Raw genomic sequence first — 18,095 nt, forward strand, 5'->3', positions numbered from 1 at the left:
TTGTATGATCCACTGATGTTGAGCAGCTAAAATTTACTGGTAGGGATGAGCAACGGATTAAATCCGAATGGGTTTCAGTCTGACTTCATCCTCAATTAGTGTGTGTGTGTGTGTTAAACTTGCGTAGCATGCATCTTCATCCGTTCCACAGCGCCTCCCACGCTGTTTCAAGTCGTCACGTGACTACAAACACTTCCTTCAACCCTATGCATGTTACAGGGCCAGAGTTAGGACACCTACGTTTACCTGGGTAGTGTAGCTGACTATGCATAAGAATGCATTCTTCTGTGAACTAAGACCCCCGGCTTTTAACTTGGCTGTAGGGATAACAGTGGTGCCTGGATGAGTGAATCTGTGAATGTGTTTGCTTGAACATTTGCATGCGAGTGTGCGAAGAGTTCGTTGTTTTTTACTGAGTTGGCAGCGCCACATGAAGTTTTAGGTTAGTAGAGCAAGCTATTAACAGGCATTTCATGAGTATGCTGCATACAACCATATGAGCAAAGCCAGAAACTGAAATGTTGTTGTCATGCAACATCCAAGGCAAATGTAGCCAAACAGTCATATTGTTAATGTAAGCATATAGACTGCATATTTTCTGTTGCTAGATTCCTGATCTCAGTGCTGCATAGCTAAAGCAGTCTTGTCACATGTATGATAAATAGAAACAGCCCATTTCCTTTCAGGAATGTCCAGAGTACTACAGCCAGTAGTGCCTCAAAGCCGCTCCCAGCACCGTCAGACTTGATGCTTGCAGAATTTGGAAGCTGTCATCCTTGTGCAATTTTTTTTTTAATATGTATTAATACAGTACATTGCATGTGGCCCGGGATTCATTTATTTCTTTTTTTCTCTTTCAGAACCTGCTTGATAAGTTTTTGATCCCAAAAGCGACACAACCAGAGTGTAAGGTTTTCTATCTTAAGATGAAGGGAGACTACTACCGATACCTTTCTGAGGTGGCAACAGAGGACGAGCGAGCCCGTGAGTATTCTGTTTCTAGGCTGCTCCCTTCTTAATTGCCAGAGGCACACTGATGACCTGACCATGATAAAATGATCTTTATTTCCCAATTTGATTTTTCACTCAAAAGATCAACGTTGTGCACACATAGCGTGACACACACACTGGGCTAAACTCTGCCAAGGAGGCTGATAAAGGTCGCTTCTGGTGAGAATCTGTGTATGGGAGCCCCCTGATGTTGCCTAAATATTTGGCTTGCCAGATATGAAATTAGCACTCAAAGGGCTTGATTCACTATAGCGTAATATGTGCTATCACAGCAGTTGTCACGCAAACTGCCGCTCTTTGAGTGATAAGTGAAGGTTTGCGCATGATCACGTGCGCTTTTCACCGCCATAGTGTTCTAGCTTGCAAGTGCTTATGGGAACACCTCGTGGGGAGGGAGGTGCAGACTCGTAAGGAGGGGCGTAGCCAGCGAGCGGCTTCAAATGCTAACAGTGTGCTCACAGCATCAGGTTGTATCGCGCCAACTTCATTCATAACATACTCGTCGGTGAAGGAAGCGTGGGTGGTTGTGCTTTGGGCGTCTTCATTCATATTCTACTTGCTAGTATAGGAAGAACTGGGCAGATAGATGCTGCAGGACACTTGCAACTGTGCTGCCGGGGGGGGGGGGGGGGGTCGGTGGCTCGATCCTCCCGCAAAACAGCCGAAGTTCCATTGCAGCCTCCTTCCACCACAGCCATCCACTCTTCCTTCACCGGCGAGTAGAATATGAATGACTGTGGATACCACGTGATGCTCACTGTTAGGAAGAGGAGAAATAATTACAACGGCCCACCGTAAAATTACATATATTTGATGTGTTATACAAACAGCTGTTCAGTGGGGATTTGTCAAGTTTGGATGGAGCTGTAATCTACTTTGCTCAGAGGCAATTGTCTTTTCTAAGGCAGAGGGGAGAAGGGATTTCACAGGCAAGGGGGAGGAGAGGGGCGGAGATGTATGCTATTGAGGAGAGGAATATGGCTGCCCTGATTTTTGTAAGAAGTAGAAACTATAAAATGCTAATAAAGCTGTTTGCAATTGCTTTTACTATGTAAGGGCTGGTTCAGACGGACACTTGCGGAGCGTTTACCGCAAGCGTTTGGAACGTCGCGGTAAACGCTCCCATTCAAGTGAATGGGTGCGTTTACACCGAGCTTTTGCGTGCTTTTACCCGAACGCGGCGTTCGCGTCCTGATTTTCGTTAGCGTTCGAGCTGCCCCTGGAAGTGACTTGTTGCTTCCAGGGAGCGGCCAACCGCGACGGCTAATGTTCCTCTAGGGGAAAAAAAACCGCGACCGCATCGGAACGCGACCGAAGGCTACTGAAAGCCTGAACGCGCAGCCGCCGCAATGCCCCAGACGCGACGCCACGGGCTGGTTCAGACGTTAGTCTGAACCAGTCCTAAACTGCATAAATTTTGTTTAATATGTAATTGGGTGAACCAAGGCGCCAGCAGGCTAAAGGGTACTAAAGTTTAACATTCCTCAGGAGGTGGTGGTGGACTCGCCTCCTTGAAGTAGACAAGATACTGTCAGCTTTTTAACAGGTTTATTTATATACTCCAGACAACCATGCAATGCGTTTCGCAGGTATATTCCTGCTTCCTCAGGCAATAACTAGGGGTACACGCAGTACAGTCTCAAGGTCACGATAAGTGCCTCTTTAATATGTGAAGACCAATTACTTGGTATAGTTTTTTTTTTTTTCGGATCCACTTTAAGGAATACATACTCCTTCAAATCAATTTGTGGTGAGCTAATCACACTGGAAATCTGATCAGAGAGGGATCTATAGGCTGCCTAACTATTTCCAATAGACTTTAGCATGGGGTGGGGCTACATGCTGTCAGGCAATTTACACATACTTTTGATAAGTCACACAAACTATAACCAAAGCAAAAGTGATGTATTGTCCGCAACACTAGAAAGAGAGTGTGCTAGGGCTCAAAGGAAACAGATGCAAAAGTAAAGAGAAAGAAAGCCCATATGACTAGCACCACTCAAAAGTATAACAAAGTTTATTCACAAATTGTATATATAACTACAAATACATATGACATATTGGAGTGTCAAAAACATAGATAAAAACTATTAAAACCGACCGAATGGTCGTATGTAGTAGCAGCTGCAAACAATCATGTCCATATAGGTGATGAAAAGTAAGGTTATGAAACCACCATATATATCACAAGACAATGGCAATATATGCCCAAATAATTGCCTCAGTGTGCATCTAAATAGAGCACACAAAAGGTTGAACCCGGGTTCAGTAAAGTGCAACATATACAAATAAACACAAATACATACACATTAATACATATATAGTGTAACGTGCAAGTTGTCAATACTGACATATATCATGTGCAAAATGAGCAAGGAGGCTGCTATATAAACCAATCACCCAGAGGCAGCCTATATTCTGGAGTGCATAGAGAAAAGAGAAGTGAAAAAAATGAAGGAGAAATACTTAGCCCGGGTATACCAAGGAGGCTGGAACAGTGCAGCTGCAGATATGAGGGAGTCCCTTCAAGACAGTCCCGCAAGCTCCGCGGGCGTCACCCCGCTTTGGGAGGAGAGGGATACCATGCTGACAAACGCCAGATCGGCGTTTAAATAGAAGAGATGGAGAGCGGGCGTGCGCCCCAGAAGTCTCCACGCGTCCACCGGAAGTGACAACGCGGAAGGGGAGGTAGAGCGAGGTAAGGAGTAAGGAAGTGAGGACCACGCTGGAGCGCAAGCGGCAGATGCCGGAAGGTGAGTCATAGCCATCAGCCAATAGTGAGCAGGCAAACCTGGAGACAATAGATGGATAGACAGCCACCAGAGAGCAAGAGAGTAAACACCAGAGGGAGCCAGACCCAAAGCCGCTCACAATGGCTAAGCTGACAATACAATCATACACATAATTCAATATACTTAATAGCTTGATGATAAAGTACATACATTTAAAAAAAATGTTATTATTTCATTATCCATGCATAACAATATATAAGGATTTTTTTACAACTCTTAACAAAGAGGGGGTTCAAGTGTGGAAATACTGGGGTCCAAAGGAGGCAAGGTAACTGATTGTACATTTCATACAAATATTTAAAGGGACAGGCAGTCCAAAAGTTCAAAAAGGGGGGCAATAGGTCCAAAAGGTCTCATTTGACCAAGTAAACAGTCCAAGAGGTGTGTATAAGCAATCTTGAGTCCATATGATGTTCGAAAAAGGTCCAGGCATAAGGCATATAGCCATAGCACAAAAGAGGGTCCTAGGCAAGGTCCCAAAAACGTCCATACATCAAAATGAGCATCAGACAGGAATACATTGATCTACATAGGAATATATGGAAAGAATACATTATTGGTCATCAAACACAGTAGGTATATAAATATCCATAGGACACACATGTACGTATCACTCAATATACAGTGTACAACAGCAATTTGACTTGGCCAAAACATTATGTCCAGATATCTAAAGATCAGATATCGACGTAGCATCCCTATACCTGTGTTGAAGAAAATTAGGTGAGGAATGAATGAAAAGATGATATATAGGTATATCCATTATGTCAAGAACCCTGTCCAATCGATCTCCTCATTCAAACCTTGCGGGGCCATGCTCTTGAGTTGGTAAATCCATCTGGCCTCACGTTTAAGCAAAGTGGCTACCAAATCACCACCTCTCAAACCTAATTTGATCTGGTCAATGCCGCAGACCCGTAGGCCCGCTGCATTGCCACAGTGTTCTGCAAGAAAATGGGATGCCACTGATGTTAATACTTGATTATTCTCTAGATCACGCTTAGCTAGTCTAATCTTGGATAAATGCTGTTGAATCCTGGTTTTCAACATATTTTTGGTTTGCCCAACATATATCTTCCCACAGGGGCAAGTCAAGGTATATATTACTCCCCTGGTTTTACAATTAACATATCCATGTAGGTGGAACTGTCTAATCCCATAGGTATCATGGACAACCCGTTGGGGATGCATGTAAACACATACATTGCATTCCCCACATGGATAGCTACCTTTCAAAGGTCCTCTGCATTTCTTCTTTCCTTCGACAAAGTGGCTTGAACATAATCTGTCTTTTAAGCTAGGACATCTCTTAGCTGTAATAGAGGCATTAGGAGTGATAAATCTAGCAATAGTTGTATCAGACAAAAGAGTCGGCCAAGATTTATTAAGGATCCTGTAGAGATCTCTCCATTGGTTGTTGAAGGTGGTGCTCAATCTTACCAGCTGATTAGATGATTTTGATGCCTGATGAAGTAATGAAGACCTGTCCATATCTTTAGCTCTTCGATATGCCTGAGAAACAACCTTCCTGGGATAGCCCCTGTCCTTGAACCGATCCGTCAGTCCCCGTGCCTGTGTAGAAAAGTCATTAATATTTGAACAAACACGACGTATTCGCAAAAATTGACCAGTTGGAATATTATCACGAAGGGACTTAGTATGCGCACTTTGATAATGTAATAGAGAATTCACTGATGTTGGCTTACGAAAGAGATCCGTGCTGAGTTGACCCTCCGCACTAATCCTGATCTTGATATCGAGTAAATCGATTTCTGTAGATGAAATATGGCTGGTTAGATGAATGTTCATAGTATTATTATTTAGAGCAGCTAGGAACCTAGTGCAATCCTCCTGGGAACCCCCCCACAACATAAAGATGTCATCAATAAATCTGTGCCATCCCAAGATATGTGGCTGGAATTCTTCAAAGGGGGGCCCAAAAACTACTTCACGCTCCCAGAAACCTAGAAACAGGTTAGCTATGGACGGAGCGCATTTTGCGCCCATGGCTACACCGCACGTCTGTTTGAAGAACTGTCCATTGAAGAGGAAATAATTGTGGCTCAAGACGAAATCCGCCAAGCCCACAAGTAATCGTCTCAAATCTCCTTGCTGATTACTTTCCATATCAAGAAAATAAGTCATTGTTTTAAGAGCCCATTGATGTGTAATATTGGTATATAATGATTCTACATCAAATGAAACCAAAAGGGTACCTGGAGCCACTGTTAAATGTTAAACGCGACCGAAGGCTACTGAAAGCCTGAACGCGCAGCCGCCGCAATGCCCCAGACGCGACGCCACGGGCTGGTTCAGACGTTAGTCTGAACCAGTCCTAAACTGCATAAATTTTGTTTAATATGTAATTGGGTGAACCAAGGCGCCAGCAGGCTAAAGGGTACTAAAGTTTAACATTCCTCAGGAGGTGGTGGTGGACTCGCCTCCTTGAAGTAGACAAGATACTGTCAGCTTTTTAACAGGTTTATTTATATACTCCAGACAACCATGCAATGCGTTTCGCAGGTATATTCCTGCTTCCTCAGGCAATAACTAGGGGTACACGCAGTACAGTCTCAAGGTCACGATAAGTGCCTCTTTAATATGTGAAGACCAATTACTTGGTATAGTTTTTTTTTTCCGGATCCACTTTAAGGAATACATACTCCTTCAAATCAATTTGTGGTGAGCTAATCACACTGGAAATCTGATCAGAGAGGGATCTATAGGCTGCCTAACTATTTCCAATAGACTTTAGCATGGGGTGGGGCTACATGCTGTCAGGCAATTTACACATACTTTTGATAAGTCACACAAACTATAACCAAAGGTTATACAAAAAATGTAAGGCTCCTTAAACGGGAGGAGTCCTAAATATCATATGCCCAACTCTGAGATTTCTCAATCAATTGGAACAATGAGTGAAAAATGTGGAACACTTTTTTTTTTTTTTTTTTTTCAAATTATTTATATATACATTTATCAGAATAGAGACCATAAATCACAAGCAAGGCAACCACAAGATGACATACACTTTACTTTTTCAATCACTTGATTATAATGCACCATCTATTTTGAAGCCAAGGGAAAAATATGAAAGTGATCTGACCAATCTAAAAACTCAATGTGCAAACAGAACATGGCATACATTTTACTTTACTGCAAACTCTTAATCATAAAGCAAAATCTAGTTTGTAAACAAAGGAATACATACTGTAAATGACCTGATCTGTATATATTATATACACTGATTATTCCCAGTTTGCAATGCCGGGAAGGTCAATGTTTAAGGTATGACTATACAAGATATAGAATCGACGAATATCCAAGCAGATAATGTCATTGGCTTTTAATATAAAGTTCATATTTACCAATCGTATGGAATATGGGATCCTGCCAGGCCTATGGTGTCACCCCAATCTCTCCCTCTGGAGCCTTCTTAGGTGTATCCAGGTGATGCTTGTATGGGTGAGTGTCCTGCAGTGACTGTCTCCCAATTTATCCCTCATTTCTATCTAAAACTCAACCCCGGGGATTAAACTCTATCCAACTGGAGTTGGAGGGTGTATCTCTACTTACACTATCACTGGCTCATTTGAATATTTACTTTTTAACATGCAATATTCACAATTGCCTGTAGACGGCACTATTGCTTTAAACATCATGATCTGAAAATATTACAAAAACTGAATAAATAACCCTTGACCTCAATCCAGTGTACAAATTACTGTTGACACTTACTTTCTTCAAGTTCAATACTTTATGATTGCTAATCCTTTCAATACAGAACATATGCTTGTGAATACACAACCAGCCAGGACCAGCTATTCTACAAGGCTGTCATCACCTGTCTGGTCAGCAAAATTAATCATTCAGTTTAACAAACATGCTGGGTTTTTGGTCTGCAGAAACATCTTAGAATCCTTCTGTATATGCTAATATCTGATATTAGATATGTATTTCAGCTTCTATCTTTCTATATAAAAGAATGAAAATGTTTATCCGATCACTATATAAACCATACTATTTGATATATTTAGTATTCCTAAATATGAAAGGATTCACACAGAAAATATATCTATTTGGCCCGCACATTCTAAACTCAGACTTCCTAACCTACCCTTTGGACTCAAATGGAAGCTAAACTGAGAAGGATATGGATTTTTCCTTTATAAAATACCAGTTGCCTGACCCTCCTGCTGATTCAGTGTCTCTAAGGGCCCGTTTCCACTTGTGCGGTGGGAGTCGCCATGGTAAAAATTTGCATGCTGATACGAATTTCGCATGCGGTTGTATACAAATTTTCATGCAAATTCAAATACGATTTCGCCTGGACGACAATGTATGTGAATTTAACCATAGCAGTGCCTGTTTTTCCATTGATTCCATGCGAATTCGCATGAAAATTTGCATACCATTGCCGCATGCGAAATTCCCTATTAAATACATTGTATGCGATTCGCGTAGCGGTATGCAAATTCTGATGGCTCTGCCGTGCAGATTTTTTTTTCTGCACAGAAAAACGCAAAGGAATCCTGACAAGTGGAAACAGTCACACTTTTTTATTGGCTATGCGAATTTGCATGCGGCAAACGCATACGAATTCGTGATGGTGGAAACAGGCCCTCATACTTTTAGCCACAGCCCCTCAAGCATGCAGATCAGGTGCTCTGAAGTCAGACTGGATTAGCTGCATGCTTGTTTCAGGTGTGTAATTCAGCCACTACTGCAGCCAAAGAGATCAGCAGGACTGACAGGCAACTGGTGTTTTAGAAGGCAACATCTCAGTTAAGGTTCGCTTTAACTTAAAGGACTTCCGAGGCCAAATTTAATAAAATCACACTGTACCTTTTTATTATCAGAATCCACGGAGGACGTCCTGCCCGTCCTCCGCTCCGTCCCGCCATCAATGCAGGATTTTCCGTTCCCCTATTGCTTGGCCCGACCCCACCGAACGGGTCGCATCGATTCCACCTGTAAGATGGCCGCCGCCATGCTCCGCGGCTGCGCAGTACGCTTTGCCGCTAGCGCGACTGCGCAGCCTATTGCCCGCCTTCCGCCACGTATTAGGTCCCGGCATGCTCCCCAAGTGTAGGGCAATAGGCTGCGCAGCCGCGCTGGCGGCAAAGCGTACTGCGCAGCCGCGGAGCATGGCGGCGGCCATCTTACAGGTGGAATCGATGCGACCCCTTCGGTGGGGTCGGGCCAAGCCATAGGGAAATGGAAAAACCTGCATTGATTGCGGAAAGGAGCGGAGGACGGGCAGGACGTCCTCCGTGGATTATGATAATAAAAAGGTACAGTGTGATTTTATTTTTGGCCTCGGAAGTCCTTTAAGACAATAAAGGCTAGATCAGGATAGCTTTTATTATACCATGTTTTGAGACACATTATGAGTTGTTTGTGTGTTTTTGGTTGTTTTGTTCTGTTTTTGTAAAATATCCTGTCGCGATCGGGAAATTTGCTTAAAGCCTGTTACCATGTTTTCTCCTTTCTTAACAGAAACAATAGAAGATTCACAAGCTGCTTACCAACAAGCATTTGACATCAGCAAGCAGCAGATGCAACCAACGCACCCTATTCGCCTGGGCTTGGCCCTAAATTTCTCCGTATTCTATTATGAAATTCTTAATAGTCCAGAAAAGGCCTGTTTACTGGCAAAGACTGTAAGTATCTATATGAATATTTTTGTCGCACATAAATACTGTCTTAGCTACTCTGTGACCACCTAACGCTGATGAGCGGTTGCAGAGCCAATTGGCGTTGAGCTGTGGGTGGAGATTAGTGGGGAATGCCCTAACAGATGTGCACGCATCCTCGCCAAGTTAGGGAGCTCCACTCTAAACAGCCTGCCAGCCGTGATCAGAGCTTTTTTTTTTTTTTTTTTTTTTTTCCATTTGCACAGTGCTGCGATTTAGTGCAGCGCGGTAGGGGGACAGCTTTGTCTCTTCGAGTGGCTCACAATCTGATTCCTCTCATAGGCCAATGCCTATGAGAGGTGATCACAATGAGTGGATCTCTGGTGGGAGCAAGTGAAGATGTGAGGAACATGAAAGAGAATTCTTTTTTTATTTTTTTATTTTTTTTATTATAATAAAAAATAAAAAAATCGCGGCAGCAATCAGATACCACTGACCGAAAGCTCTGCTGGTGAGCAGAAAAGGAAGTAAAATTAATTTGACAGCTGTATGGCCGAGTAATAAACTGTTAAGGCTGCAGAGTGCAGAATTGTAAAAAAAAAAAAAAAAACCTGGTCACTAGGTGTGTCCGCAAGAGGTTAAAGGGACTCTTAAGCCAGAAAATTTTACTCACCTGGGGCTTCTACCAGCCCCCTGCAGCAGTCCTGAGCCCTCGCAGCCACTCACTAATCCTCTGGTCCCCCGCTGCCAGCTAGTTTCGTTTGTGCTGACAGGCCTGTCAGGACTGGCCACGCGTAGCTTTTTCCGCATTCCCGACTGTAATTGGCGCTATTAAAATATGCGTTGCCGCATTACGTACGCATAGATATGCGGCAACGCGTATTTTTGTATGCGTTGCGGCCCGCAATAGCGCTAATTACAGTCGGGAATGCGGAAAAAGCTACGCGTGGCCAGTCCTGACGGGCCTGTCGGCAAAAACAAACTAGCTGGCAGCGGGGGACCAGAGGATTAGTGAGTGGCTGTGAGGGCACAGGACTGCTGCAGGGGGCTTTTTTTCCTGGCTAAGGTTCACTTTAAAGGCAGGGCTGTAGAGTCTGTACAAAAATCATCTGACTCCTCGGTTTATGAAACCTCCGACTCCACAGTCCTGCTTAAAACACTCCTAAATTGTGTTGAAACTTTTATAAACGTGGTGAGCTAGAGTACCCATTATTTGTAATTTTGCAGTCTTCAGGGTTCCTCAGTTCCCCATTTCTATCCCCCTCCTTCTCCAATTTCCCAGATGTTCACCACCCCGGTGAACAAGCTATTCTAAACTGGGCATGCACAAGTTATGTACCGCACATGCCCAGTGAAAGACAGCACTTGCACACATCTTTCATGCACTACCAGTACTTTTTATTTATTTTTTTCTGGGCCTGCGCGGTTTGGAACTTGTGCACGCCCAGTTCAATTTTGCTTGTGCACAGCTACTGTTCCCCTCAGATTATTTGACTGATGGCCCAAAGGACAGGGGACGAGTGTCAGCAGCAGGTTGTCTCACCCACCACGGGCTTAATTCACAATTTTTTTTTTACTTCAGGGGATAGTTTAACCACTTCAAGCAATGGGTTGAAGGGAACAAATGCACAGGCATACACTCTTCCCCTTTGCTCGGTGCACTTTGGCAGAATAGCCAGCATTGTATTAATGTCTTATTTGCACCAAAAATGCACAGATAGGATATTTATAAATGTCCATATTACAGGAAGGGGTTAAACGTATTTTTTTTATACCTACCCTCCTACTTTACCTGAAATGGAATGGTTTCAGTTGTTAATATAGCATTTGTAAATGTCCCCAAAGTTAGCATCTTATCCTCCTATGTTCCTGTTAAAACGTTACTGAAGTTTATGCTGCAGGTCAAGGGACGACTTGTACTCTGCTGTATAGCAATAAACTGACTGCAAGGCAGAGGAATGATCAGCCCATCTGCAGAAATTCCAATAGAAAAATGTCAATTCATGACTTTTATCTAACTTTAAAAATCATTGAAAATCTGAGTAGAGCTGACAGTCTACAGTCAGAAATAGCCCGAGTGACTTGGAATGAGAAGTGATGAGCGAGCAGAAATCACTACAATGATTAAAAGATTCTTAAATGGTTCCAAAACACATTTTCAGGTTGTGGCATGTGACAAATGGTCCCAAGTGAGTACTGATGTAAGCTGTATATACGTATATATATATATTTTTTTTTTTTTTTTGTACTGACTCCACAGCCCTGCTATATAGCACTATCCTGTGTGGGCTCCTTCACATTACATAAAGCTTGCAGGTGCTGATATTCTATAGACTTTCATTTTACCTTGCAATGTATTGTTTGTGGCAAAATGCCAGAAATCAGCTCTGGTGTAAATGAGCCCTCAGATCAGTTGTTTTGCCTTCTGATTACCTTCAGGAGAGCTGCTTCTGTATCAGACTTCTAGTCTGACTGCCTCATTTGCATTGGTAAAACACTGGTTTTATTAAACCTTGCAGTGTGAGAAATGAACAGAGATGGGTACAATTTGTGCCAATGTTTCTCATGTCAAATGTTCAAGAAAGCTTAAACTTCAAAAGGAGAGAAAAAAAAATTATCCTTTTTTTTTTTTTTAGTACTCCTGAGATGGGGTGCAATAAAGTATACGTACTTGAGGCTTTCTACAGCCTGATTGCTTCCATCCTCTGCCTGCAGCTTCCATAACTGGCCCTGGTAAGTTGTCCAGTCGGTGTGCGCTACCCCGTTGCTCTCCCATGGCCGGGAACTACTGCATAAGTGCTAAATGTTCCCGGACGTGGGGGTGAGCCACTGGCCCACATATGTATATTTGCAGAGGCTGCAGGCAGCAGAGGACGGTGGCGAGGGAACAGTCAGACTGGAGGAAGCAGGGCTGGAGCTGTTTTGGGTACCTGGAGTCGGTAGTTTTAATAAACATTGGGAGTCAATTTTATAACCAAATCCATAGCCTTTGTAAAAATTTGACCAGGGAGTCGGAGCAATTTTGGGTACTGAGTCTGTATCAAAAACTAAGGAGTCGGAAGATTTTTGTACCAACTCCACAGCCCTGGGAGGAAGCCCCATGTATGTTTTTTTTTTTTTTGTTGTTTTTTTCTCCTTCCTTCCTCCCCATCTCAGATTCTATTTAATCATTTTGGTTAGTTTGTTCTGATGTTTTTGTTGTGTTTTTTGTTTGTTTTTTTTCTCTTCTGCTGGAAGAGGTTTGTTGCAAGAAGACCTTTACACTGACATTTCCTTCCTTACAGGCATTCGATGAGGCCATTGCAGAGTTGGATACTCTGAATGAAGAGTCCTATAAAGACAGCACCCTTATCATGCAGTTGCTTAGAGACAACTTAACAGTAAGTGTTTTGCCTCTCCCATTACACAGTTCTCCAACATCCTTCAGTTTATAGCAAGGAATCTATTCTGAAGAATTGTAATTTTGTGCATAGGCCTCAATTAACTAAGCATTACGGCATTCAGAAATGCTTAAAACGGCTGATTTTACTGATCACCTTGCCAAATTTAAATTAAAACTATTTCGGACTGAAAAGCTAAATTACAGAATGTGTCGATGAAAAATATGCTGCACTTCTACTGGTAATGCAGTGCATGCAGTGGGTTGCTATGCCGCAACTCGCCCACTGCACTGTGAATGTCGGAAGGTGGTGCAGTAAGCCACTCAGCATGTGGGCTGAGTCCTTTCACACATGGTAGACTGTCTGTTTTGCTGTCAATTGGTTGTTCTCAAACTATTCCAGGTCAAGGGACTCTTGATGATGATTTTTTGCAAAACTACCAAAATGCACACTTGCCATTTTACACACCCTTTGTCCTCCTCTGTCCTGTGTCTTCCTTTGACCCTTTTTGTGTACCTGATTGTTCCATGTCCTCCTTTGTGTCCCCATGTCTGTATCCTGTGTCATCGTCCTTCTCCCTTTGTGTCCTCGTTTGTCCCATGTCCTTCTTTGTCCCTCCTTGTGTCCCAGTTGGTCTTGTGTCATCCTCCGCCCCCTCTGTATTCTCATTTATCCCATGTGTCCTCCTTCATCCCCTTGTCTTTTTGGTCTCTTGTGTGTTCTTTCATTCCTTGCTCATCCCCCTTTGTTTACTTGGTCCCTGTGTCCTCCGTGTCCCCTGTGTCCTCCTCTGCTCCTCACCCGCTGATTGTGTCTCGCCTGATCCTGGGAGCCGGCGGCAATTGGAGATCTATCTCTTCCCTCACTCTACCACCTAGTGCTGGTCGTGTTTTTAATGGCCTGCTCAAAAAAAAAAAGGGAAGACCAAGTGAGCGGAGAAGCTGCTGATCGCTGCATGTGCCCTTGGATCAGGTGAGAGACGTGATCGGCAGGAGAAATGGGGACCCGTGACTTGGAGGGAAGCCACTGTGCACCAAGGTGCCACGGCACCCAGTTTGAGAACCTCTGTATTAGACTTGAATATGGCTACTTTCGCTTTTTCTTTTGTGCAGTTTTACAGATGGTGAGATTATGATTTTCAGCACCAGTCCAGTTACAGTAGATTAATGGCAACAACTAAACAGGGGTCTTCCACTGGCTGCAATTATTTGTGTTTTTGCATATGGTTTGCGACCTCCAGAGGGCAAGAACACTGGCTTTTTTTAACGGGTGTGTTTCCATTGGGTGGAAGCAAAACGTCAATCCTCCTGCATTTTTATTGCATTTGTGTAGACAGTATAGCCATGCAAATTTTTTTAATTTTGCAAAACGGCAATTTAAAAATTTCTTTTCTTGCAAATCACGAACTGTCATGCTGGGATACCCACCAGATTGTGTGATAATTGCATTGGCAACACATGAACTAGGTGTATGCAAGATCGGGAATGTGATTGCTAGTGGAAAATGGCCCCAGAGCTTCCATATATTAGATTTTCATTGCCTAAGATTGATCAGCATTTTTAATTTGAAAATCCAATGCAAATACAGGTGTCCAACAAACTATGTACTTGATGAGCAAGGATGTTTTGCGTCTCAACAGGGGTGCTGCAGACTTGCCCAAACTAGCCCTATCTTCCTACCCGCTGAAATGCAAACTATAACTAGTTAGTTTAGGCCCTGCATATTCTGGCAAGCACATGCTGTGCCTTTAAAGTGTACCAAAGCTCAGGGAAATAAAGATTTATACATACCTGGGGCTTCCTCCAGCCCCATACGCTCTTATCGATCCCTTGCTGCTGTCCTGTCTTCTGCAGCGCCAGTACCAGGTCCCCGCACTGTCAGTCGAAGCCAGTCTGACATAAGAGAAGTGTGCCCTCTACATATCTCTCCAGCAGCTGCTGGAGAAATGAGCAAGGAGCGCACTTCTCGTGTGTAGATTGGCTCCGACTGACGGAAGGTCGGGGACCCGGACTGGCGCTGCAGAAGACTGAGGACAGTGGCAAGGGAGCGATCGGAAAGTATGGGGCTGGAGGAAGCCCCAAATATATCTATCTCTCTCGTACACTTTAAAGGGAACCTAAACTGAGAAGTATATGGATTTTTCCTTTTAAAATCTCAGTTGCCTGACTACCCTGCTGATCCTGTCACTAATACTTTTAGCCACAGCCCCTGAACAGGCATGCAGATCAGGTGCTCTGACTGAAGTCAGACTGGATTAGCTGCATGCTTGTTTCAGGTGTGTGATTCAGCCACTACTGCAGCAAAAGAGATCAGGACTGACAAGCAACTGATACTGTTTAACCTCCCTGGTGGTCTATTAAAACCGCTAGGGGGCAGTGCAGCACTTAACATTTTTTTTTTCCAATCATGTAGCTAGCCTAGCGCTAGCTACAGGATAGCCGCTGTGCAGTGGCATCCCCCCACCCCCTTCGATCGCCTTTGGCGATCAGTGCAAACAGTAAATCCCGTTCAGAACGGGATTTCCTTTTAGGCTTCCCCGTCGCCATGGCGACAATTGAGATGATGTCAGAGGGAGTCCCGATCCACCCCACAGCGCTGCCTGGCACTGATTGGCCAGGCTGCGCACGGGGTCTGGGGGGGGGCCTTTAATGTGGCGAATTGGCGGCGATCTAGCTATGCACGCAGCTAGCAAAGTGCTAGCTGCGTGCAACACAAAAAATTTTACAAATCGGCCCAACAGGGCCTGGGCAATCCTCCGCGGCGGCTTAGCCTGTGCTCAGCACGGGCTTACCGCCAGGGAGGTTAAAAGGAAACGTCCACATCACTCTCAGTTCAGGTTCCCTTAAAATGATGTGCAGCAAGCCGGTTCTGCTTGGTTAGTGCACACACCTCCTGTTTCTCATGTGCAATAGGATAAAATCCTCAAAGCCCCCTCCGCAGCCATTTTCCGCCTCCGTCCCCCTCCGGCGTTTCCCTTCCTCCTATGGGCAGCGCAGGACGGAGATCCGTCCTGCGCCGCCTACAACAGATGCCGGCGAATGAGAATGCGGCGATCCCCGGCCAATCAGAGGCCGGGGATCGCCGATCTGCCTTACGGCGCTGCTGCGCAGCAGCGCCGTATGATGTAAACAGCGGGGATTTCTTCCCCGCCTGTTTACATATTGCCGCGAGCGGCGGCTCTCCGGCAGTTCACGGAGACACCCTCCGTGAACTGACATGGAAAGGCCGCTCGATCGAGCGGCCGTTTCCATGGTAACCCGCAGACGACCAGTTTACGCCAATCGGCGTTAGCTGGTCGTCAAGAGGTTAAGGCATGGGACCCACTAGCAGTGCTATCCTAAGCGCTAGTAATCTGAAAAGCTCTTAACCACCCTGGCGTTCTATTAAGATTGCCAGGGCGGCTGCGGGAGGGTTTTTTTTAAATAAAAAAAAACTATTTCATGCAGCCAACTGAAAGTTGGCTGCATGAAAGCCCACAATGAGCGGCCTTCCGTGTTTTGCTTACTGAGCGGAGTGACGTCATGGACGTCAGCCGCCTCCGATCCAGCCCTTAGCGCCGTCTGGAACTATTTCGGCTGCGCAGGGCTCGGGCGGCTGGGGGGGACCCTCTTTCGCCGCTGCTCGCGGCGGATCGCCGCAGAGCGGCGGCGATCAGGCAGCACACGCAGCTGGCAAAGTGCCGGCTGCGTGTGCTGCTTTTTATTTGAGGAAAATCGGCCCAGCAGGGCCTGAGCGGCACCCTCTGGCGGTAATGGACGAGCTGAGCTTGTCCATAACGCTAAGGTGGTTAAGCAATGCTATGGATGATTTTTATAAAATTAAATCTCATATGGGATCACTCCCATAGCATTACATTAGCAAGAGCATGATGGTCAAGTAGATGCAAATAACTGAGTTGATGCAAATTTATGCAGCTTGAAAATGAACCAATCACATCCTGCTAAGGTAAAATTCGATTGATTTTCAAGTTGCATACATTTGCATACAAATTTGCATCTACTTGACCATCACTAATCACAAGCGCTTAGAAAAGCGCTGCTAGGTTTCAGGCTAAAGTGTAGTACAATTTTTATAACCAGGTTGTTGCTTTGTTTCCTTCCAGTTATGGACATCAGACACTGCAGGAGAAGAGAATGATGCTGCTGACCAAGTGGAAAACAACTAACCTGCAGCAGACACTTCTGTCCCCTCAAACCAACCCTTTTTACACGTTTCCATTCCTAATCGCTCCACGTGGAATTCCTATAGCTAAGAGTCCATCCATGTGTATTGGAAATAAAGTTTATAGTCTCTTCACACTGCAGCTTTGGGAAAATTCCATTACTTTTTTTTTGTTTGTTTGTTTACTTTGTTGTTTTTCTTCCCCTTTTTTTATTTTATTTTGAGGTTAACTTTTTTTGGTGTGCGGTTACTGCTGTAGAAAAGTATTAATGGTTTCACTTCATGTAAAAGTTAAAAATCTAAAAAAAAAAAAAAAAAAAAAAATTGCACATAAGTAATTACAGGACACTTATGTTGAGGACTTGAAGTTTTTTTTTTTTTCTGATATTTAAATTAAAACAGAAAATGGAACCACCAGTTTCTGCAAATTACTTTTTCTGTGGATAATGTACAGTGTAAGGAATCTGCTGCAGCCAAATTGGTTTGTAATAATTGCCCCATATTTTTTTTTTTTTTCTTCTTCTTTTGGTCCACAAATATTTTTATTCCTACGAAGCGTTTTATTTCCTTTATACGCCCTTTAAAAGCGCAACTTTGTATTCTGGGGGAAGTGAAGGCCATTTGTAAATTTTGGGTGCGGCTATTGGATTGAATGAAATTGCTGCTGGCAGGTTATGTACGCTCTCTCTATTTTGCAGCCCTTCACTGTAAAGTTTTTCAGAAGCTGCTGACAAATGTGGAAATCTCATGTTTTCTTGCTGCTGTTCAGTTGACAAACCTCTGCCTACTCCAATAAATCATCATTACACTCCTGGCCTAGTTGTCCTGGTGTTCACTTAGCATGTGACTAATGCATGTTGTGCACACGGTAATATGCCATGAAATCACGTCGGCACACTGGAACGTCAGTGGCGTCAGGAGCCTCTGTTACTTTGGATACCACTTTTTTTTTTTTTTCTCCTCAACATTTAGATTTATTACTGTAATGAGTTGTTGCATTTTATTCTGTTATTGTTTAAACACCTCTGCTGGCTTTTTTTTTGTTGATCATTTTAGTTCCATATGAACAGATAAAAGACCTTGTGCATTTTATCCCTTCTGTTATGGAAATGGCA

The 18,095-nt window shown here is 43.9% G+C and overlaps 1 protein-coding gene across 1 annotated transcript in view; it reads left to right on the forward strand.

Moving 5' to 3' along the window:
* Positions 1 to 17,795, forward strand: part of YWHAQ (tyrosine 3-monooxygenase/tryptophan 5-monooxygenase activation protein theta) — a 42,386-nt gene extending 24,591 nt beyond the window's left edge. The window contains exons 3-6 of the mRNA XM_068280314.1: positions 861 to 984; positions 9,303 to 9,466; positions 12,724 to 12,819; positions 16,922 to 17,795. Coding sequence (XP_068136415.1) covers positions 861 to 984; positions 9,303 to 9,466; positions 12,724 to 12,819; positions 16,922 to 16,984 — 447 coding nt within the window. The 3' untranslated portion in view covers positions 16,985 to 17,795. The remainder of the gene's footprint in view (positions 1 to 860; positions 985 to 9,302; positions 9,467 to 12,723; positions 12,820 to 16,921) is intronic.
* The last annotated feature ends 300 nt before the right edge of the window (positions 17,796 to 18,095 follow it).

This window comes from Hyperolius riggenbachi, chromosome 4 (genome assembly GCF_040937935.1).
Source record: "Hyperolius riggenbachi isolate aHypRig1 chromosome 4, aHypRig1.pri, whole genome shotgun sequence".
NCBI classification, from domain to species: Eukaryota; Metazoa; Chordata; class Amphibia; order Anura; family Hyperoliidae; genus Hyperolius; species Hyperolius riggenbachi.